General features: G+C 41.0%; 1 protein-coding gene across 1 annotated transcript in view; it reads left to right on the forward strand.

Moving 5' to 3' along the window:
• Nucleotides 1-2394: 2394 nt before the first annotated feature.
• LOC108664560 (tyrosine-protein kinase transmembrane receptor Ror) overlaps nt 2395-25138 on the forward strand; it is a 92403-nt gene continuing 69659 nt past the window's right edge. Inside the window, exon 1 of the mRNA XM_047881306.1 lies at nt 2395-2547. Within this exon, the coding sequence (XP_047737262.1) occupies nt 2433-2547 (115 nt within the window). The 5' untranslated portion in view covers nt 2395-2432. The remainder of the gene's footprint in view (nt 2548-25138) is intronic.

Below are 25138 nucleotides of genomic sequence, written 5' to 3' on the forward strand. Positions count from 1 at the left end.
CGAGCACTACGATAGTGATTAACGGTTTAAGTATGATACGAACGCGCATTGCATGTTATCACTAGTAAAGGCAATATAGTATATACGACATTATTATACGGCTACTTAATGTACTCTACAAGCTGTGCATTGACATCAAATTTCTTGATGTGTTTTCTGTAGATAAATTCAGCGGTTTAAGTATTATGTTGGATGCATAGTGATTATATCAAATATCAAATTTAAGATTGAGATATCAAATAAGATAAGATATCAAATTTAAGATTGGTTGTGTGGCCTATCTATAAACTATGAGATGGTGTATAGTCATTCTATAAAGTATGAGTTTGGTATTGTGGCTAATGTGTAAGTATGCCATTGATTATTTACAGAACGGTTAAGTATCAGTTTGCCTATACACTGAACAGTCAATATATAAAGTGTGAGATTCGATTTACATTCCATATATTAAGTATGAGATTAAATTTACAGTCAGTACATAAAGTATGGGATTAGATTTACAGTCAATATATATACTATGAGATCGGATGTACAGTTAGGATATGAAGCATGAGATTAGTTTTTACAGTCAATATAAAGTACGAGATTGGTTGTATGGTTAAGATATAAAGCATGAGATTAGTTTTTACAGTCAATATATAAAGTATGAGATTGGTTGTACGGTTAAGATAGACATCGGCATGAGATTAGTTTTTACAGTCAATATATAAAGTATGAGATTGGTTGTACGATTAAGATAGACATCGGCATGAGATTAGTTTTTACAGTCAATATATAAAGTATGAGATTGGTTGTTCAGTCCTCGCCAAAAGCCACGATATCGAACGTCGGGCTCGCTTTGATCTCTCGCCCGCGTCGCTCTCAGTCGGTAAAAGCTTCCCCCCCGAGCGGACCTCTCGAAAATGACGTTTCGGGAAATATCGGTCGCTTTTTACATCATTTGGGCAAAACTTGAGTACATACATAACTTGAGCACACATACCTAGCTACTGCTGTATCAATATGTGCTTGAGAATGTCCTCAAATGTTACTCGTATAGTTGTTATTAACGTTAAAATGCGTGGGGGAAAGTGTGCTATTATATTTTATAACCTAATATACGGTATTATGTTATCTAATATATTACATTATCTAATATTTTATGTTATCTTATAAAACTATTATTAGATTTGAATACTCAGGGAAGATGTATTTTAAGTTAACTGTATTTAGATTTGAATACATAGTGGAAAATTACCCAAAATAAGTTGTATCGGTGCTACCAACGCTTATACCGCAAATTTAGGTTGGAATAATTGGGGAACACGTTTTTCAAGTAAACGCCAATCAATGTTTCTGTACTCTGGTATAATTTATCATACAAAAGACTCGTCTTGACAATAAATGAAATAGTATGCTACAAGTGTGTATCCCGACTAAGCGTTGCGACGACAGCAATTATCTTGGTTTTTGCGACGAAATATTGACTTTAAATTCTGCATGTCTGTGCGCTCTTGATATAGAATTTTAATAATCTCTTAATATAGATTCTAATAATGGAATCTCTTAGTATAGATTTTTAAAAATTGTTGGGAAATTAGGAAAATGGCTTAAAATGACAATATTACGGTTAATAAATTATGGTATAATTGATATTTTTCAGTGTGAACGATCGGATGTGCTCTTACTGTAATTAGCACGTGTACCGGCGTGTGCCGTAGGAATAACATGTGATACAGGAATGTGTACCAGAGTGTGCCGTAGGAATAACATGTGATACAGGAATATATTGCCCTCTCAAGGTTGTTTAATTTCGAGGAAGTTAGTCTTTGAAAAGTGAGCACTTATAAATTTGTGACACTGATTTATAGATTTCTTCACAAAATTTAGGAGTTGAATACATTCGGTTTGTTAATTCTGTTACCTACTGATATCGTATATCCTCCGAGTGCTGCAGAAATGGAAGGGAGAAAGGCTTTCTTGTAATGCAGGTGCTGTTAAATACCAGCAATAAACATACTGTATATCAAGTGACTAGATTATGAATGTGAAGATAATTCTATTATCTAACTTGTTAGTTAAAAATAATTAGAATACCTAAATTGTTAAACGTTAGTCATTTGTGCAAGTTAAAATGAGGTGTATAATCATTTAAGTGCAAATTTCGCGATATTTCTTCAAGAAATTCAGTGCAGTGCTAAATCCAGGGAAGGGAGTCCTACGATGAATTAAATCTCAGGATTTTAGAGGATAATTGCGACAAAAAAAATAGTGTAACAGATGTAAATACGCTGCTGGAAAGTGTGGCAATGGCTTGTGTTGCTTTGTGCGGTTAGTTCAAGGCTAACTTTGTGGTGCGTAAGTTACGCAGAAGTCGGCCGGGAATATGTCGGTTNCGGTTAGTTCAAGGCTAACTTTGTGGTGCGTAAGTTACGCAGAAGTCGGCCGAGAATATGTCGGTTTTGATCGCGTTTGCAGTGATCGTCCTAGCGTCCCCTCCATCGCTGATGGCGGCCCCCGGTGCCGACCCGGGGGTCTTTGGCGGGGTGCCCATAATCGACGAGAAAGGTGAGTGTTCAATATTTACTAAAAAGTAATAGTATATTTTTTATAAGCATAATCTCCCATATTTAATATGACCTTTATCGTTCCAGAGGACATAAAAAATTCTGATATCCCCGACTCTATTCATTTATTCTCCAAGTTCCATTCATTTATTCTCCAGGTTCCAGCAGATCACTTCAGTTTTTTCACTCAAGTTTGGTTTAGTTAAGTAAGTTTCAATTCATTCAGAAGTAATTGTTTAATTAATTAAAATCGGGATTTATTTTAAGAAACGGTCTGGTGGATATGTTAGGCTGTGTTCAGTTCGGTTAGGTTAGGTTAGGTTAGGGTTTTTGGCTAGGTAAAACTAATGTAAGAAATTTTTAAATACTAATGATACACACAGGAAAAGGCCACAATTGGGGGATTGCTGTGTATAGTAGGAAATGTGTGGCAAGAAAAAGAAGAGAGTAAAAGAAAAAAATTCATTTATTCTCCAGGTTCCAGCAGATCACTTCGGTTTTTCCACCCAAGTTTTGGTTGAGTTAAGTAAGTTTCAATTTATTCAGTTAAGTAAGTGTAATTAATTAACATCGGAATTATTTTAAGTAACGGTCTTGTGGATATGTTAAGCTTTCTTCAGTCCGGTTAGGTTAAGGTTTTTGGCTAGGTAAAACTAATGTAAGAAATTTTTAAAAACTATAATGATACCCACAGTAAAGGCCACAATTGGGGAATTGCTGTGTGTAGTAGGAAATGTATGGCAAGAAGGAGAGAAAAAGAAAAAAAGTATTGTGGCTGATCTGGTAAGATCGGTCTAGAAGGAGAGAAAAAGAAAAAATTGAAAAAGTATTTTGGCTCGAATGGTTGTAATAAGATCAGCAGGTTCAGTCGATCTTATACAACCGCACATATTACTGCTACACATTCTTCGGTCTTATAATGACCTGCTGGCTACAGCTACACCTTGATGACTCCAGCTACACCTTGATGACTCCAGCTACACCTTGATGACTCCAGCTACAATGTAGCGGTATCAGAACTCAGTGGCTGAGACGCAGACAGCGCAGGTTTCGCTTCCTCAGCGGTGCTGTGGTTTTTGTGCGTCACTTGAGACTCGGCGAGCCTCGGATTCAGCGAGCCTCAGATTCCCTGTTAATAATCTTATATGTGGCCGACAAATTGCCGACGCTTGTTTTGCTTCAATTTTCAATAAGGTTAGCGCCTTTTTTACCTGCCGGGATACCTTCATAAAAATTATTTGTTTATATATTCAGTCGTTCAGAGGCGATAAATGGCCATCTGTTTTTAGCTTATAGTTTATTGTAGAAACTGCAGTCGTAGAAGCAATTTAATTATACAATGGCCTCCGGGCGAACATTCTCGGCCCCGGCTTTATATGAAAATATTTATTGGCCTCGTGTTGGCCATTCATAACCCCCCCCCTTACTTTTTATCCACTCTTGAGCATCGGTGTTGAATTACATCGCTGGATTGTCGACTTCTTACTCGTCCATTCATGTTCTTCGGAAGTTTCCACCCGATTTATTGTATAGTTGAATATTTTACCAAGCCATCGGTGTATATTAATTTGACTGAATTTTGACGGACATTGCGGTCAATATTTTGTGTTAAGTTATCCGAATGTTATTTTTACCGTAGATTTTGACAGTAATTCCGGTAAGGTATTGCGATTGCAGTGAATATTAGCAAGTTTTGTCGGGTCTTCTACGGCCGCCGATATCGCGGCCATGATTTCTCTCACAGTTGACTTGTTCTCAGCCACACTGGATTCACTGTCGCGCCAAATCCAATGATGACGGCAGCTCTTCTATGAATACCAAGTGAATGGAAGCTATTGGCAGATCCGAAATTAAATATTTCGGTCACGGTAAAGGTGGCCAACCCAACGCCGCTCTTAATGCGTCTACTATTTCAAATTGGGATAGCCTGAAGCTGTCCACCCTTGCGCTGAGGTTAATTTTCTCGAATTAAACGTGCAATTGTGTTTAAAATCAGAGGCGTGTCAGTCCCGGCCAGTCACTGTGCATTGATTGGCCGCTGGTAATCCTCCTATAAAATGCTGCAGGGATATATCATCCCGTGAGTGTTTATTAGGCTGAAACTGAGTTGATTATGACGCATAATGGCACGGAGTGGCCCTCAGTGTAGCTGCAAATTGCGCTCGAATGAATGAATCGTGTTGCGTAACTGTGTAAATTGTAAGGCTAGGAAAATGCATTCGAAATTTTTTGCTTCAATTTCAAAAAAATATCCAAATGTATTTTTCCAAATTTTCTTGTCGTTTCCAGTCATATCCTAATATCAAACTATAATGATCTTTGAAATGTTTTGATAATGTTAATGCTGCTGATGCTTCTGCAGTTCTTAATATCCATTTGATAATGCTTCTGAAATTGTAGTACTAAATTATACATGGTTGCATTAAATGAATTGTGCAGCTACATTAATTATTCTCAGACATTTAAAATAGTCGTAGTAATGAATCCTTACTATTCACTCTGCTTGTATAGAAGCCGGCTATGAATTTCAATAGCTTTGCTCCTCTTTATTTTAAATTTTAATAATATTATTAAATAAAATAGTTTTTAATGTTGATAAGCATTTGTTTCTATCGACCACTCATTTTTGGCTGAATGAATTAGTCATCGTTCAACCACGTTTGATTATCGTGTAATCACAGAGCTTTGGCGTGTAGTTATATGGCTTTGTCGTGTAGTTACATGGCTTTGTCGTGTAGTTACACCCGCCTTTATCGTGTAGTTACACGACTTTATCGTATAGCCAAACGGCTTTCTCGTATAGTCACACAGCTTTGTCGTGTAGTTACACGGCTTTGTCGTGTAGTCACAACACATACGTTGTAATTTGTAGCGTCACGATCATCTGCAGGTCATTCAGTCTACGTATGGGTGATAAAAGTTTTCGTGTATCCACATCAATTTGGTATGAAGCTGCAAAAATTTATCGTATAACTCATTCAATATGTTGTTCAATAAAACTGTTGTCTTAATAGCTACGTAGATCATGTGTTAATCTAGCCGTCTAGCGAGACCTACACACACTCATACAAATGAGTTAGACGATGTCCAAATAGCAATGCACTCTTTTTGCCCTTGTTTGGGTCATTTCGACCCACTTTGATCCGGCAAAAAGTCGTATCAGTGCTACGTGCGGAAAGCGTCACTATTTAGACATTATCACTCATTAATTTGTCTGGGTGCTTGATTGCTGCCTGCTCATTACCCCTGCTCATTGATGCTGCTGCTCAATACTCTGTCATGCTCACTTCTCAGCTCTATACTTTGATCTCCATTAAGTATATTTGTAGTATAACTAGATAAATTTATCCTAAAACTCATTTAATCTTTTCTCCGGTAACACAATTGTATTAATTAAGTCGCCATATAAATAATGTGTTGATTATTAGAGATTATAATATTATAAGACATGCAAAATCCCGTCTCACAACCCTTGAAGGCTCATCGATGCTTCGTTCATCGCTCACTCTGATTCTGCTCATTGATCGCCATAGAGTATATACTTAGAGGCGCTGTTTCCTTCGTCGCCTTCAATATCCATGATCCGAGGCGCTGCAGGATCATATTTCCCCAAGTTTTACGAGGCCTTAGAGTCGTTTTCAAGTTTCCCTAGGATCTCCTTTAACTAGTTTATAGCCATTAACGGGCTCTTGGTGATGGCGAACAGGGTAACTTCTGGCCAGATTTACCCCCATTTTCTTTACCTATCTACCCCGTCTTGACAGATTTACCCCGTTTTTGGGTGCATTTTCTGACACAAAAACGTAGGACGACGAGACGTGTGGCGACGAGGCGTGTGGCAACGAGACGTGTGGGGACGAGACGTGTGGCAACGAGACGTGTGGCGACGAGACGTGTGGAGACGAGACGTGTGGCAGCGAGACGTGTGGCAGCGAGACGTGTGGCAGCGAGACGTGTGGCAGTGAGACGTGTGGCAGTGAGACGTGTGGCAGCGAGACGTGTGGCAGCGAGACGTGTGGCACCGAGACTTGTGGCAGGTGTAGGTGTGGTGGCTGAAGACTTGGTCTGTTTTGTGTGCCTCATACATGGTGTGTTCCGTTATAAATTACCGTATTAATTGAGACACTATTGAGTTTATACAAGAGTAGTTATTTGTATTTTTTTGCATATTTTCCATTAGTGTATTAAGTTTTGCTGCCGAATTGTAATTTTGCCATAATTGCTTGTTTTCATGACTAAGGGAATCCATGATCAGTTGAAACATTTTGCGTACACTGCATTAGGAAGTCTTTTCTAATGATAGAAACTAAGCCAAGTCTAAGCTATCTATTATCTAATTGTTTTCTTTTTCCACTCAACAATAACAATTGTTTTCGTACTAATACAATTGTTTTCGTACCAGACATATCATATTTTCATGCACATGTTTACTACAGACGCGTCATGTCGGCCATCGCAGTTCAGTTCATTTCTCTCCGCGCCATAAGGTCCGCTCCTCCAAAGGGTCCGGTCGCATCCGTGATGAATTCCTTCGCGGGTCATGGCTCACCAGCTGAAGAATTTTACTCGAATTATTATATAGTATTAATTGATATTTAACGTTGAAATTGATTGTCGTATCAATTGATTAATTGATATTTAACGTTGAAATTGACAGTTACAGATTTTTTTATCGGAAAACATATCGAAAATTAAACTCTGTACAAATATCGATTCTCTTTTGCTTTTCTGTGGCTCATCCTGTCCCAGTTTGGCCCAGTAATAGAGTGTACCAATGCGATGTAATAGGTAGTGTGTCACTACTTTGACAATATGACCTTTACATTTTTCTGAGTATTAACGACTGGCCAGTGTAAATATGTGCTCAATTATCAGTATGGACGAGGGTTGCCCTCGTGTACACATAAGCTCGTTACGCGCCCTCGCTGTGCGTCATTGCGAGTACAGCGCGTTTTTGAGGAACTTCTGAGCTGTCTGCTGCATACGAGCGACATAACTTTGCGAGGGTTCCTTTGAATGCATCGACCATTACGAGCGCGGTTATCGCATGCAGTTAAAGGACGTAAAATCGTTCTTGAATATCTTCTATGTGTAGGAATGTTTCATGTTTCAGCAGGTATCTAAATAAAAACTGACTTCATTCGTGAAGCTGCGTGTGCAACAATATCAATAGCGGCGTGTTGTTAAACGAGATGTGAGCGAGAATGGAAGTCTCCTCGCCTTTCATTATTTTTATATGATGTTTCCTTTTCCTCTTCCGTTCTCGCCTTTTACGCTCTCTCTTATCCTAGTTTCGTCTCTTACCCTTTCTCCGGATCTCTCTTCTTCTATTCTCTAGTATTATCTTTTATCCTTCATTCTCTCATGTTCTGTTATTTTCTTCTTTTCTATTCCCTCGCACCATTCCCTCTTCTTCCCCATCGTCTCCCCTTCACGCAATCATTCCCACTTTACTGCGTGTCGGGAGTGTCTCCCCCTTGCCACCTGTCATGTCGCATCCCTCACCCACGACCTCCCTCACTCCTCCCTACGACCTGCCGTGAGCAGTCGCCCCTTCCTCCCCTTTCCTACTCCTCATTCCCCTTAGTTCCTTTTCCCGATTTGTCACTTGCTCCCTCACTTTTACCCTTCCTCAACCCACCCTTTCCCTTCCTCAACCCGCCCTTTCTTCCACACCCTTCCCCTTACTCCTCACCCTTTCCCTTCCTCCTCACCCTTTCCCTCTTTCCCCACCCTCCCCCATGTCGCCGCTCGACAAGCTATCGTGTTCTGGTCGTGTCACAGCGTCGCCACGACACGTCCATGAGTGTCGTCGTGAGGCTAACCTCAGGGCCCTCAGGTCGTCTTCGAGCCTTGGGGGTCGAAGCTAATCCAAGGATAGAACTAATCTCCTCTATAATCTGAACTTAGGTATTTATGAAACATTTAATGTATTTATGAATCACTTTATGTACTCTTAAGAGGTGAGATTTATGAAGTGTTTTGCAGTTTAATGTACGTGCCTAGCGTTCAGTATTGTGCTCGCAGCTTCTATTGTTTATTTACATTAGCTCCCACTGCTATATGCAAAAACCTGCGCTGCAACTTTTCCACGTGATAACATTTCTTCTCGCTACGAATCACCGACATGTGGAACAGCCTCCCCGATGACATCGTTGGCGCTCCAAGTATGAACGCGTTCAAGAACAGACTAGATAAAGCTATGGAAAAATATATGTTCAGATTTGAAATGCCTAGCACCTTATCGAACCCGGTGGAAGTCTAGTAGCTACTTCAAACTATCGCCAGTCATGAAAATATCTGGCCAAATGACACGATATTAGATATTCTGTGAGCAAGGCACGAAAAGTAAAAGAATCGGCGACAGGCCACATCAGGCCTATTCTTCACTGTGTTATGTTATGTTTGACCAAATATCTTGTATATTGTGCTTCATCTTTGTCATTTGTTTACTGCTGGACGTCAGTGGTACAAGGCTTTAAATGATACAGGTATTTGTGCTTGCAATGTGCCATGTTTGCAGTGGTGCAGTGCTTGCACCTTGCAGTGATACAATTCCTATTGTGGTGCAGTAGTGCTGTGCTTGCAGTGGTGCAGTGCTTGCAGTGGTGCAGTCGTAATTTGAGTAGCAGCAGCCGTGCGCTGTTTTACGACCTCGTCAACTCGACGCAATCTTTGCAGCTCCCGCTTAGGAATGCCGATCGCTGCTATTCCCATTCCTGGCTTGCTGATTCCCATTCCTGACTTGCTGATTCCAATTCCTGGCTTGCTGATTCCAACTTCTTGGTGATTCTAATTCCATGCCAGCTTACCTTCCCAGCCTAGAACCCTGTCCTACCGGGAATATTACGTTGAAAGGATGTTTGCTCAATGCCGTTTCAACGAAATCAACTCGTCATCAACGTTGTTTAGACGTCATTTGTTTGTATGGTGGAACATGTCGTGGCCCAGTGCACGGGACACGACCATACCTTATGACCTTATGATGAGTTTAGGACGTCGTAGTCCCCGGTCACGCTGATGCGCAGCCTTCGTCGTCCTCCGTCTCGTTTGCCCTCCTCTGGGCCAGCTGATGCAAGATGCTGTTGCTTGTCACTAGCTGAGGGTAGTTTCCCATTACTGGACAGTCCGGGATCTTTCTCAACCACTTGTCCAGTCGTCTCTTGAATGTTGCAAGGGTGAACTCCCCTCCTACCCGTGCACGGTATGGTCGTGTCCCGTGCACGGTATGGTCGTGTCCCGTGCACGGTATGGTCGGGCCCCGTGCACGGTATGGTCGGGCCCCGTGCACGGTATGGTCGGGCCCCGTGCACGGTATGGTCGTGTCTCGTGCACGGTATATTCGATGCCCCGTGCACGGTACGTGTATATTCGATGCCCCGTGCACGGTACGTGTATATTCGATGGCCCGTGCACGGTATGATCATACCCATCGACGTTCCGGTCTCCAGTTCCCGACGTCGGTAACGCGATCGCCCGTCGGATTCTACCCGTCGTGGTCGGTATCTTGGATAGTACGCGTCTCGTATGGCCCGCCGCGGGGCGTTAACGCCGGGGCTTGGGCAGACCAGAGGTTATGTCTTCTTTTTAAATTACTTTTTTGTGTGTGTGAACACTTTGTGTGGTAATTTTGTGTTGGTTTTGTGATCACCGTGTGAACAAATGAGAGTGACGAGAAATTCGGAGCAAGAATATATTATTATGAGGGATGAAATAAGTAGTAAATAGAGCCGGTCATTTTTATCCCGCTGCGTTCTGTGTCACATTCGTTGCACTTCCACTACCACATTCACTACAAAGTCACCCTTGGGTGTGGCCAAAGCCACATTGAACGGCTGGCCGCGTTCGCAGCCACGTTGAACGGCTAGAACCGGTTGTGGCTGTACCAATTAAACGCAATTTGGCGTTTCCGTTAACAAAGAACGCGGCTATACGACGTCGCGCGTCACCGGCGTCGATGCGTTCGTGTCTCAACTTCGTTGGTTTCGTTAACTGACTTCTTTAAGTACATCTTTATATTCTTAATTGAACATAGGTACATCTTTATATTCTTAATGTTAATTGAATGCATTTTTCCATAACATATTTTAATTTTCTATTCTTCTCTAATCGTGTTATTTGCAAATATCGTGATGAGGATTTCTGTTTTTTTTTTTTATTTTCCTGGGCGCATTTTGCAATATACTTTACTTGTGATTTTGGCCTAATTTTTTACATATTGCATGAACGTAAGCCTTATTACCGGTTTTCCTCTCATGGTATTCGTTCACTATTTCTCTTTTAACCAATCGTCCTTCTTTTAAATGACCTTGACATCCTACGAAATTTACTATTTTTACATTCCAGATTTACCATTTTAATTTGATTGCTTAATCTTACTGTGTCATGTGCATCGTTTCCGAAAGATCAAATGATTTTTTCTTGGCTCACATTCAGCATCGTTTTCATTTGCAAAGCTAACCTCGAAGTATTTCCTATCTGCATGGCGTTAATCTGCAGCAAAAGCCACCGCATTCACGTGCAAGGCGATTGTTGTTGCCGTGTTTGTTCACTTGATGAAATAAATTGAAATGTTTTGTTTAGTAACTAAGAGGGTTTCAAGTGACGTAATTGTCATCTGCATGAGAGGTTGTGGGAACGTACGAACATGTAACGAAGAAAGTTTCATTTTCTTTTGCCACCAGAGGTAAGTTTTCATTGAAATTGCGTGTTTTTCATTGAAGAATGCCTATCAAGACGTGTAGTATCCACCGACATGTATCCCTCAAGACGTGTAGTATCCACTGACGTGTATCCCTCAAGACGTGTAGTATCCACTGACGTGTATCTCAAGTGTATGACTCTCAGGCCGCCGAGTTCTGCCTCATAAATCGCAGAAACCATCAGGCTTCCTGTGCTACTCGCCGACCTGAGTACGAGCAGCACTCGTACTCAAGACGTGCAGTATCCACTGACGTGTATCCCTCAAGACGTGTAGTATCCACCGACGTGTATCTCAAGTATGACTCTCAGGCCGCCGAGTTCTGCCTCATAAATCGCAGAAACCATCAGGCTTCCTGTGCTACTCGCCGACCTGAGTACGAGCAGCACTCGTAGTACTCACTTTACTCACTGCTCGTACTTTTGATGCTCACTTTACTCACTACTCGTACTTTTGATGCTCACTTTGCTCGCTGCTCGTACTTTTGGTACTCACTTTACTCACTGCTCGTACTTGTGGTACTCACTTTACTCACTGCTCGTACTTTTGGTGCTCACTTTACTCACTGCTCGTACTTTTGGTGCTCACTTCACTGCCTGCTCGTACTTTTGGTACTCTTTTCATTCACTACTGGTGCTTTTGGTGCTCACTTTACTGTCTGCTCGTACTTTTGGTACTCTTTTCATTCACTACTGGTGCTTTTGGTGCTCACTTTACTGCCTGCTCGTACTTTTGGTACTCACTTTACTCACTGCTCGTACTTTTGGTGCTCACTTTACTCACTGCTCGTACTTTTGGTGCTCACTTCACTCACTACTCGTACTTTTGGTACTCACTTTCCTTGAATTTAGAAATTTAGTCTTTTTTATCGCATTTTTCCCCTCATCTAATTCACTCGTGAAACTCCTGCCATCTTCTAAACCCTAAAACTTGCCTCTGACGCTAATCAATTTCAAGTAATAAATCCATTTCAGTGTGTCCCAAAAAATCCCTGTTATATGAGATACTTAAAGTGTTGTAACGTTTAATCCTACACCACAGCGAGAAAATCCAAGCTTATTTCCCGCGCTATGAAAACTTCCACTTAATGAGTTAGTTCCGAGATGCAAAATCCAGAGTTACTTTCATTCAATCGGTAAAATTCAGCAATTTTTCGAAATCTTGGAAAAGTTCTTGGTCGAAGCGTTTATTTTCTTGTGCTGAACTCAATTACAAGGAAGCTCCGCCCTACCCTCGGCCGTCACTGATGCGACGTCCCCTCGCGCGACCCTCGCGTCGCCTGTCAGAGATGACGGAGTCTGCCTCGTGTCATATTTTTTATTCTATTTACTACGTCTACTTAGGTCTTCATTTCTCATGAAAAGTACTTCAATTTTCCTCTTTATGATGTTTACTCTTAGAATCTAGAACTCATGTATTATACCACTGCTTTAATATGTTAATTATTATTGCATCTTTCGAATGTACCAAATTTTTTAATTTTATTTATTTTTTTGTTTTGTTTTCAAACAACTTAACGTGTTAGCTTTGCTGTGTTTTGTTACTGATCAAATCTTCCTTCGTACAAGAGCCGTGTTTTAATAACGTCAGAACGCTTATATATATCAAGCGTAATTTTCTCCGCCGTAAATTTACCAGTATTATTGTTATTTATTCACTGCTGGGTCGCAGTTCAAATAAACACGGCCTCTCCACGACATATCTCAGTTCAATGGAACAAAACTCCCCTGAAATATTGACTGTCGGCCATGCCTCATGCGCTCCAAGCTTCATCTTCCCGTACTATATATATCTCCCCCTTACGAGGACTATGGCCGTATTATCGGCGGCCGTCCAGCAGCCGAAGGTCAGCCGCCTAAAACTCGCTCGTGATTGGCGTCTGGCGCGGACATCCGGACGATGTTTGTCTCCTCCGGAGCTCCGAGTTTTGTGTTTGACTTCCATGTCATTTGGATGCCGGAGTCAAGCGTGCTTGAGGAGGCCTACTGTGGCCGACCTTTGCTGCTAGCTACCCTCTACCGACCCTCTCTTTTGGCTTTTATTCTCTCTCTCTTCACTCTTATTCCCACTCTCTTCACTTTTATTCTCTCTCTTCACCCTTATTCCCTCTCTTCGCCCTTATTCCCACTCTTTGCTTTTATTCCCTCTCTCTTCGCTTTTATTCCCTTTCTCTTCACCCTTATTCTCTCTCTCTTCGCCCTAATTCCCTCTCTTATCATTCTTATTCCCTCTTTCTTCACCCTTATTCTCTCTCTTCGCCCTAATTTCCTCTAATTATCTTCCTTATTCCCTCTATCTTCCCTTTTATTCCCATTCTCTTCATCCTTATCGCCTTTCTCTTCTTTTGCATTATTCTCTTTCTCTTCAGTCTTCACCCTCATACCCTCTCTTTTCACGCTTTCTTTCTCTTATCATTTATGCAGTGTCCACGAATGTTGTTTTATTGCACTATTTCCTTGTTTGTTGTTCTCATTTTATTGAATTAGATTTTTTTGCTTAGTTGTTTCTCTTATTTTTCTTCCATCTGCTACATTTCAAATATGAACTCGTCTGTTTATAGTTTATACTGTCTGTCCGTTCATAAATCCTTGCGCGTCTGTCGCTAAGTTCACACTCCCATTGCCGCACATATTTATTTGTTTGCATTTTTGTATACTTACTCCGCCACCTGTTTGTTAGTCTATTTTTTTGTTTGTTAGTCTTCCCATACGCGTTTTTATTTTTTCCCTCGGTATTTCTGTGCCGGTGCTTGTTTGTACGTTTTTTAATGTTTTCCATCAATCTGTTTCTGTTGTCCCTCAGTTTTACTGCGTTCATCTCTCTGCATCCATTGTTTTTCCCTCTGTTTCCTGTGTTTTTCTATGTCGGTACTCGTGTGTTATTCTTTTTTATATTTTTCCACGTTTGACTGTTTGTTCGTGTTTCCTGCATTTGTCTCTCGGCTTTCTATGTTTGTCCCTCAGTTTAGCTGTCCATGCCAGGCCTGACCCTCTAAATCCCGGCTAATCGACCCCCTCTTCAGAGGGTCACGACCCTGTCTCATGCTCATCCCTCACCCCCAACCCTACACGACCCTGTCTCATGCTCATTTCTCACCCCCAACCCTACACGACCCTGTCTCATGCTCATCCCTCACCCCAACCCTACACGACCCTGTCTCATGCTCATCCCTCACCCCAACCCTACACGACCCTGTCTCATGCTCATCCCTCACCGCAACCCTACACGACCCTGTTGCATGCTGATCTCTCACCCCAACTCTAGCGCTCTAGGTATAAGTCAGATGTTCTGCCATTAATGTTAGTAATATCAAAATTCTCTAGCTTCATAAATTGTATTAACTTTTATCGCCGTTGAAATAACTAAAACTTTCGTTTCAATTTATACTCAACGTACTATAATTAGTAGTCAACGTTGAACAACCAAATATCGATGACTCAATTGTTTTATATTAAATCTTCTAAAGCCAGACGCATGATGAAATAAACAAAATCATTTGATACAGAATTATAGTTTAAAAAAGTATCGTTAATTTTTCCACCGTTTAATTTTAGCCAAAATTTATCGTGTCGTTTCATTATAATCGTGTTAATCGGAGGTATTTTAGGTATTATAGAGCATGAAATATTCATCACTGTGTTAAAGAAATTAATTTTCTGTGTGATCATGCAGGCTGCTTGCTGAAAATTTTTGGTGTTCCGTGCCTGAGAAAATATCAATGCCATACATTACCTCAGAACTCTTCACATTTGTGAGTGTTCATTCTTAGTTGAACTACTTTCAACTGCAAACTCTTCACTTCATGGCAGAACTGTTGCCAACTGCACGCTGTTCGTTCTTAACTGGACTGTTTACAACAGTAAGCTGTTATGACATCGGACTGCTCACAACAGGTTACTGTTCATCACATTACATTAATTGTTCATCGCATTATATTGTTCACCACATTACATTATTTGCCACGTTAGTCTATATATTTACCTCGTGCGACTAGGAACCCCAGCACATTGTTTACCACATCTAACTATTCATTAAAGAAGCCCGTTTACAACAGCATGATATTCACCACAACACACTGTTCACCACAACACTCTGTTCACCAAACCCTCTGTTTACCCGTTGAGCCGTCACAAATTTTTACCGCCGTGACATCTCCTATGAACGAAGTGATGCGGGCGTTTGTCGTCTCAATCCAGCACTTCCTGGTGACAATCAAATCTGAATCGCCGCTTAAAAAGATTCATGCCGTGAATTTTAATATCGTATCCTGAATTATGGTTCCCTTGCGCATGAACGCTAATTCTATATCATCGTATACTGACCGTAACGATATGTGCATGTACCGTTATGCTGTTCCGTGTAAATAACGTCAGTTTTATTAGAACGCATGAACATAATTACTGCCATGCTATGAATTAATGAAATAAAGCCTTCTTAGTCGTGTATGTATTCATAATTGATCCTATAATACGAAGGAATAATACTTACAGCAGTATTAATACTGAATACAGCGTTCTGTCTCTACTTCGCGGATAGAATGTTGCGGATTTCTTATTTAGTTTTTTTTATATCACGAATCGCGCATTTGTGGCTGGACGCGAATTCCTGCGTGAAAGTCGTCCATGTTTTCCTTACTTAAATACTAATGCTATATATTTTGAATAGAAAAGGACGAAAAGTCCTTATGAATGACGTTTAGAATACTATATAATAGTACGTATTATATTTGATTATATATGTAGTCATGGTCGCGCAAAATGTTACATGGTAATAATGGTATGGTGAGCGATGTTAAATAATTGTCGACAGCTTAGCAGCACTCGAAATAAAGCTAAATTTTTCAAATAATTGCATATATCAAAAGTAATTAGAAAAAAATGTTGCCGCTATCCCAGGGATATCCGGACATCGTGGGATTATTATTATTACAGAACACCGTATTGTTATTACGGCCAAGTGGCATATGTGCGTAAATAATTAATCCATAATTGATCAATTGATCATAATATTATTGAGAAACATTCTCCTGATAAATGATGAATATATTTTTACAGTTTTCACGCACTTAATAATACAATTGGTTTTTATAATTGAAATTAGAATAATATATCTATAGGCATTAGAATGTAGCTGACGAATTGACCTATAAAACTTGATAAAATTCCGACCAGTAAACCAATTTACCGCGAGTGTTCCATTTATGCTGCATCACCTGCCCAATTTAAGGAAGTTTGTCGACCTTGGCCACGTGTCAACTAAATACAGTACGTGTTCCTGCACTAGTGCTCAATGTACAGTGAATAACTACCGTGTACACTGGCGGCAACAGCACGCAACTCTTTTGATCACTGAATTTAAATGATTCATAACGAGGATCGTTGGCAGCAAAAAATGTTATTTGTTTATGCCTGTAGTATATATTAAAATTGTCGTTCCTCCAATCTTCTCGCGAATGGTTACAGTTTCAACTCATGAAAGGACAGGTTCATTTACACTCAAAAAATGAATAGGTTGTATTGTCCAAATACTGACCCAGGTCCTTGCCCGCATCTCGAGCAGACAGCTGGCGTAGCCATGTTACGCTCGTCTGCCGAGAAACTGGGTCAGGATGACTCAAGCGAGGACAAAATTAAAATGCATCGCTATTTGAACAAACTTCCTCATTTATCTGAGTGTACAATGCATGATATTAACGCAGTGCCTTTACACTATAAACGTATAAAGTTATGCACACAGGGAGTGATATTACATGCATTATGAAACATTATTATCGGTAGGGCCAAAACTCTTTATAATGACAGTCAAGCAGACATGGGTTGATATTACACGCCTGGACTCCTAATATGGGTAGGACCAACACTCTTAATAAAGAAAGACAAGCAGACATGGGTTGATATAACGAGGATCGTTGGCAGCAAAAAATATTATTCGGTTATGCCTGTAATATATATTAAAATTGTCGTTAATCTAACTTTCTTGCGAATGGTTTCAGTTTCAACTCATGAAAGGACGGGTAGATTTACACTCAGAAAGAATAAATGTGTTATATTGTCCAAATACTGACCCAGGTCCTTACCCTTCACGAGCAGCCAGCGGGCGTAGTCTTGTTACGCCCGTCTGCCGACTAACTGCGTCAGGATGACTCATGCGAGGACAAAATGTGCATCACTATTTGAACAAACTCTCCTCTTTTATCTGAGTGTAAAATGCATGATATTAAGGCAGTGCCTTTACACTATAAAGTTATACACATATGAAGTGATATTACATGCAGTATGAAACATTATTATCGGTAGGGCCAACACTCTGGATAAATAAAGGCAAGCAGACATGGGTTGATATTATACGCATTTTGGACCCCTAATATCGGTTGCAACAACACTCTTTATAAAGACAGTCAAGCAGACATGGGATGATATTGCACGCATGGACCCCTAATATGGGTAGGACCAATACTCATAATAAAGAAAGTCACGCTGATATGGGTAGATATTGCACGCATGGACCCTAATATGGGTAGGGCCAACACTCGCTATAAAGAAAGTCAAGCAGACATGGGTTGATATTACACGCATTTGGGACCCTTATTATTGGTTGGAGCAACACTCGCTATAAAGACAGTCAAGCAGACATGGGTTGATATTACACGCCTGTACCCCTAATATGGGTATAGTATCAACACTCACTATGAAGAAAGTCAAGCAGACATGGGTTGATATTGCACGCATGGACCCTTATTATGGGTAGGGCCAACACTCTTAATAAAGAAATGCAAGCAGACATGGGTTGACATTGCACGCATGGACCCTAATATGGGTAGTGCCAACACTCTTAATAAAGAAAGGTGTTTACGTAAGCGAAGTGCGCGTAGCTTTAGTTTCGTAAACAAGCTCAGAGCGTGTCGACGTCGCCGCTATTTTGGGGCGCAAGCGACAGGGCGTCTTGGATTCTTCGCTGGTCATTAGGCATTTTACCTGCGGGGTAAAGTTGGCAGTGGGTGTAATTACTTGAATTAGACGTGTGGGTAAATGGGTTGGTGAGTCCGTGGTGGTGGGGCGAACACATTTAAAGCGCAGACCAATTTTGCTTGAAATGATGAATTTACTGATGAATGAAATTATCAATGAAATTATTAATGAAATCTTGAATGGAATTATGACTGAAATGACGAATGAAGTGATGTTGTTGAATTAAATGTGTCCAGTCTAACAAAATGTTGGACAATTAAACAGGTGTTACCGAGCCCTGAACGTTGTATTTCTGCGTACAATCAGTGTAGCGGGCGTACAGTCGGCCAATAATATGCGGACAGGTGGCCGCAGATACGCCGCCTTTAACTCAACAGGAACAGGAGTTTTGATCTGTATTAATCGTGCAGGATTTAGTTTAGGGCTGGGGTTAGACCTAGGAGATCATTAATCAAAGTAGGGGTTGTGAATGCCCATCAAGTTCCTTTACCTCGACATGAGAAGGAATAAAGGCGGCCTTTAGCATCAATTTGTCCTGCAGTAACCGGCATGAGGACGTTTAAGTTCAGCAATAGTGATGCTTATTTCGTGTCTGGTCTCCATATTCAGAGAATATCGCTTCATGTATTTATTTGAAATTTATATATTTATATCAAGGACTACTACACACAGGACATGCATAGCCTATGTCCAGCCTCTGCTAGCAGAGGCGATATGAACTTTATAAATTTTTATTTGAAATTAAAGCATTTAACATACTATACAAATTGAATTTTGCCGAGTTTTCTTGCTAATGCCTGTTTATTAATATTTATTAACAATATGGTATGCCTAGCTTCCTAATTATATAAATGGAAGATATATATTAAGAAAAAACTTTAAATCCATGCTGACATATCAAGTTCGAATTCAAAACTTGAATGATAACATCCCTTGTTTCCGTCTTTCGTGAAACTTCAAAGTTCCTATTTGTGTGTTTTTTTTCTTCGTCAAATGCCGCAGTGAAACAAAAAAAATTTCACTGCTACCTAATTGACCACAAATTGTATCGTCACTTGAATGGTTGCATGGAAACATGCTTTTCAATTTCCTAATCTCGCAATAATAATTCGTTTTCGCCTGTTTTCACCAGTGAACTGCTGGATGGAATTCGTTTTCACAATAACAATTCGTTTTCGCCTGTTCTTGCAGTGAACTGCTGGATGGAATTCGTTTTCGCAATAACAATTCGTTTTCGCCTGTTCTCTGCAGTGAACTGCTGGATGGAAAACAAGTCCAGAGTTGATATGCGCTTGAGTAATATCAGTTTTTTCATCACTTATCGTGGCGGCGCGCATCCATTAGGCCTGGCAAGCGTTTTGTTGACTCAGGATTAGGCCGACTCTTTGCCTCTCTTAATTGCCACAGCCAAAAATCACGGGCGTGTTAGAGGTGGCCAACCACTTCCCAATGTGATAGTTGGACTTCAGTTATAATCTTGTGAGCATTTTAAAGTGCTATAACTTTAAACTATTAATAACTAGACATTTGTTTCAATACATGTTTGTGAAAAACCTGTTCTACTACATGGTAGTGGGACACCTGTTCTACTACATGGTAGTGAGACACCTGCTCTACTACATGGTAGTGGGGCACCTGTTCTACTACATGGTAGTGGGACACCTGTTCTACTACATGGTAGTGGGACACCTGTTCTACTACATGGTAGTGGGGCACCTGTTCTACTNACAATCTCTCCCTGCCAGCAGCACAATCTCTCCCTGCCAGCAGCACAATCTCTCCCTGCAAGCAGCACAATCTCTCCCTGCCAGCAGCACAATCTCTCCCTGCCAGCAGCACAATCTTCCTCCGCCAGGCCAGGCCTGGAGTCTAAGTAAACATTCCCGTGGTTCCAGCCATGACTCAATTCCCGACATCAAACCACTTGTATTTCGCCCTGGAATGGGAATGGGAATGACATTCCCGCTCATAACCAGGAATCTCCGAGATATTCTGAATCCGGCGCCGTGCGTACGTGTCGAGTTCACGAGCAGGATTCCGGGCCTTGAGATGCAGTCCGAGTTTCAGACAAGTTTATTCGTATCTCCTTAGGGAATTAAAAAAATACTTCATCTCAGCAGCTATGTTATACTGGAAATTATTTTCAATGAAACGCATTGAGAAGAGAAGCGGTAATTCGAACAAATATTTTTACAATATTGAAATGCTTACTCTTTTGTAATAATATTGAAGTCAATGATAAATGAATACTCCATTGAAACGAAGAATTTGATTTATCATTTATTTCAATTCACGTTTCAATTTAATGTTACCTTTTACTTTTCTTATTCAATCACTATAATTATCTCAGCTCTGCACTGAAGAAATAACGACCGCTGCTAGTCGCCAACTTTGTCGAGTGCTGCAGAACTTTAAGGTGGAAGTTGTATTTAAAGTTGACAAATTATATGCATTAACTTGCTAGCGTTTGAATGAGAAGGAATCTCGTAAAATATTTATCTACCCCTTTGTGTTGAAATTATTTTCCCCTTGTAAATTGTGAAGACGATTTGGTTTTCTTCACCGTGGAGGCTTAAAATATTCTAATTCAGTTGAAACTGAACTACTCCCGGTAAACTCTTAATAATTTTTTTCAATTTCGTCAAGTGTTCGCTGAAAAAAATGAATTTATAGTACCATTTAAATTGCCTACGTTTGGCCAGCAATAATGCAGCGATGATTTGAAATCAAGGCCCTGCAGGGAGGTATCGATCTGCCGTATATCGTCGCCGCAACACCTCAAAGCTCTCGCATTTCACGCCAGTCTTTGTGCTTTCAATTCCGGACCTTCCCTCAATTTCCATCGGTTATTTCCCTCGGGACTCTTGGATCTGAACGACAGCTCCTCTTGAGGGGAAACTCTTCTTCCCTCTCACAATTATTGGGGCCAACAACTTTCCCCAAGATCTGCTAACTCGCAAGATTCCTACTTTTTCCGCAATCCGACTTCTTCCCTAAATCCTGTCGCCTCCCTAAACTCTGCCTCCTTCCTAAACTCTGTCGCCTCCCTAAACTCTGTTGCCTCCCTTAACTCTGTCGCCTCCCTTAACTCTGTCGCCTCCCTAAACTCTGTCGCCTCCCTAAACTCTGTCGCCTCCCTTAACTCTGTCGCCTCCCTAAACTCTGTCGTCTGCCTAAACTCTGTCGCCTCCCTAAACTCTGTCGTCTGCCTAAACTCTGTCGCCTCCCTAAACTCTGTCGCCTCCCTTAACTCCGTCGCCTCCCTAAACTCTGTCGTCTCCCTAAACTCTGTCGTCCCCCTAAACTCTGTCGCCTCCCTAAATTATGTATATACTTTCTATCATACTGTTTCATGCTAATTTCCTGCATTTCGAATCAAAGGGTTTTTTCAATGCATGTATTTTGCCAAGGAAACAAAAATTTCCCATAAATTTCTGTCACTGGCTCGAATTTACTTGCTTTTCACATTTTCCCGCTCGCGTTCTTCACAATTTCCGCGGCCATAATCTCTCCTCAAAAACTGAACAGCCACCAAAATATCGTTCGATATTTCCTCGCCTCCATTACGGTTGACGGCTCAAAGTAAACCTTGGTGTCACTAACCTGACGGAAAAGACGAAATAATTTATTTAAAAAATGCTACCAAAATACTACTCGATTTATATCAGCGGATATTTAATCCCTACTCGGAATAAAAGGTGTAATATCTTCAGCCGCTGATAGTTCTGACAAGATTACCCAGCTCTGTTTGTAATATATTGTGACACTATTTCCTCTCTCAGTCGTCTATTATGGAATCATTTAATCCATTTTTTTTAATGAAACATCCGCATTTTCTTTTTTTTATTTAATTTATTTCTTGAAGAATACGCAAATTTTATTCACAGTTCACTGTGCTTCATGCCAGGCAAAGACAAGCTGGGGTACCAAATACTCAAGCTGGGGTACCAAATACTCAAGCTGGGGTACCAAATACTCAAGCTGGGGTACCAAATACTCAAGCTGAGGTAACAAATACTCAAGCTGGGGTACCAAATACTCAAGCTGGGGTACCAAATACTCAAGCTGGGGTACCAAATACTCAAGCTGGGGTACCAAATACTCAAGCTGGGATACCAAATACTCAGGCTGGGGTACCAAATACTCAAGCTGGGGTACCAAATACTCAAGCTGGTGTACCAAATACTCAAGCTGGTGTACCAAATACTCAAGCTGGGGTACCAAATACTCGAGCTGGGGTACCAAATACTCAGGCTGGGGCACCAAATACTCGAGCTGGGGTACCAAATACTCAAGCTGGGGTACCAAATACTCAAGCTGGAGTACCAAATACTCAAGCTGGGGTACCAAATACTCAGGTTGGGGTACCAAATACTCGAGCTGGGGTACCAAATACCTGGGCCGGGGTACCAAATACTCAAGCCGGGGTACCAAATACTTAAGCTGGGGCACCAAATACTCAGGCTGGAGGACCAATATGCAGTTTCTTTTTCGCGGACGGATTTCGCCGCGGTCTCGAGCTTTATTCCATTTTTTTCCATTTTATGATGATGAAGAAGCGATAGCTTGACGGAAAGCTGTGAAGTTCGCCGCATGCATCGCCGGCTTCCATCGAAAAGATTGCGCAACTTGGACGCTTGGTGATAACTTTTCTTCGCTACTTCATCGTTATTTTCCTATATTGAAACTCGGGTCAGTGCTTTTTCAATATACCCCGATATTGGACTTTTTTAGTGTGCATGAGTGAACTTTAAGTAGTTCAATGTTTTTAATTAAATGCTGAGCTTAATTATGTTTCCAGCATTACACTTTGCTACAGAACTCAGATTTGCTTGACGCAGTTTGTTATTAATTTGTAATATATCACGTTTTCGTCATTCTAGAATTTTGACCTCTTAACTCTTTCGTTTGTACATTTTTGTCGTTACGGAAATTTTCCCTTCGTATTCACAAATTTGAGTCATATTCCGATAAAAATGTAAAAAAAAATTAAGGAATTCTAACTTTTTGACACTCGCCAGTCTGCGCATTAAGAAATTGCGTATATTTTCCTATTGAATGGCTAATTCATATTCAAATTGTAGGTAATTTAAGTACCTACCTTCAACGGTTTTTTTAATGAGCCAAGTGGTCGAGTGCGTGTCTGCCACTTAATCGACAAACAAACACCATGCACTGTTTTAATCAACATTTAAAAAGTATTGACGTCATATTATCTGTATTGTTTAAATTGTACCTTTTTTCGTTTCATTGCTATTACGATATTGTCATAAAAACCTTGAAATTGTACATATACACCTCTTTTTACCTTGCGTTTCTCCTTGTTATGTAATTATTTATTTAAATTGCATTCACGTTGCAATTCAGTAAATTTTCATGCATTCTAAAGTAACGCATTACTGACTTGATGATACTGACCATCTTTGATACGACCCTTTGTTTTTTTGCGCAGGTACGTGGCCGCTTTTGGTACATGTTTGGTGCAGGTGCGTATTTAGCGCAGGTATATACGTGTTTGGTGCAGGTGCGTATTTAGCGCAGGTATATACGTGTTTGGTGCAGGTGCGTATTTAGCGCAGGTATATACGTGTTTGGTGCAGGTGCGTATTTAGCGCAGGTATATACGTGTTTGGTGCAGGTGCGTATTTAGCGCAGGTATATACGTGTTTGGTGCAGGTGCGTATTTAGCGCAGGTATATACGTGTTTGGTGCAGGTGCGTATTTAGCGCAGGTATATACGTGTTTGGTGCAGGTGCGTATTTAGCGCAGGTATATACGTGTTTGGTGCAGGTGCGTATTTAGCGCAGGTATATACGTGTTTGGTGCAGGTGCGTATTTAGCGCAGGTATATACGTGTTTGGTGCAGGTGCGTATTTAGCGCAGGTATATACGTGTTTGGTGCAGGTGCGTATTTAGCGCAGGTATATACGTGTTTGGTGCAGGTGCGTATTTAGCGCAGGTATATACGTGTTTGGTGCAGGTGCGTATTTAGCGCAGGTATATACGTGTTTGGTGCAGGTGCGTATTTAGCGCAGGTATATACGTGTTTGGTGCAGGTGCGTATTTAGCGCAGGTATATACGTGTTTGGTGCAGGTGCGTATTTAGCGCAGGTATATACGTGTTTGGTGCAGGTGCGTATTTAGCGCAGGTATATACGTGTTTGGTGCAGGTGCGTATTTAGCGCAGGTATATACGTGTTTGGTGCAGGTGCGTATTTAGCGCAGGTATATACGTGTTTGGTGCAGGTGCGTATTTAGCGCAGGTATATACGTGTTTGGTGCAGGTGCGTATTTAGCGCAGGTATATACGTGTTTGGTGCAGGTGCGTATTTAGCGCAGGTATATACGTGTTTGGTGCAGGTGCGTATTTAGCGCAGGTATATACGTGTTTGGTGCAGGTGCGTATTTAGCGCAGGTATATACGTGTTTGGTGCAGGTGCGTATTTAGCGCAGGTATATACGTGTTTGGTGCAGGTGCGTATTTAGCGCAGGTATATACGTGTTTGGTGCAGGTGCGTATTTAGCGCAGGTATATACGTGTTTGGTGCAGGTGCGTATTTAGCGCAGGTATATACGTGTTTGGTGCAGGTGCGTATTTAGCGCAGGTATATACGTGTTTGGTGCAGGTGCGTATTTAGCGCAGGTATATACGTGTTTGGTGCAGGTGCGTATTTAGCGCAGGTATATACGTGTTTGGTGCAGGTGCGTATTTAGCGCAGGTATATACGTGTTTGGTGCAGGTGCGTATTTAGCGCAGGTATATACGTGTTTGGTGCAGGTGCGTATTTAGCGCAGGTATATACGTGTTTGGTGCAGGTGCGTATTTAGCGCAGGTATATACGTGTTTGGTGCAGGTGCGTATTTAGCGCAGGTATATACGTGTTTGGTGCAGGTGCGTATTTAGCGCAGGTATATACGTGTTT

The sequence above is a fragment of the Hyalella azteca genome, unplaced genomic scaffold, assembly GCF_000764305.2.
Source record: "Hyalella azteca isolate HAZT.00-mixed unplaced genomic scaffold, Hazt_2.0.2 contig7600, whole genome shotgun sequence".
Taxonomy (NCBI): Eukaryota; Metazoa; Arthropoda; class Malacostraca; order Amphipoda; family Hyalellidae; genus Hyalella; species Hyalella azteca.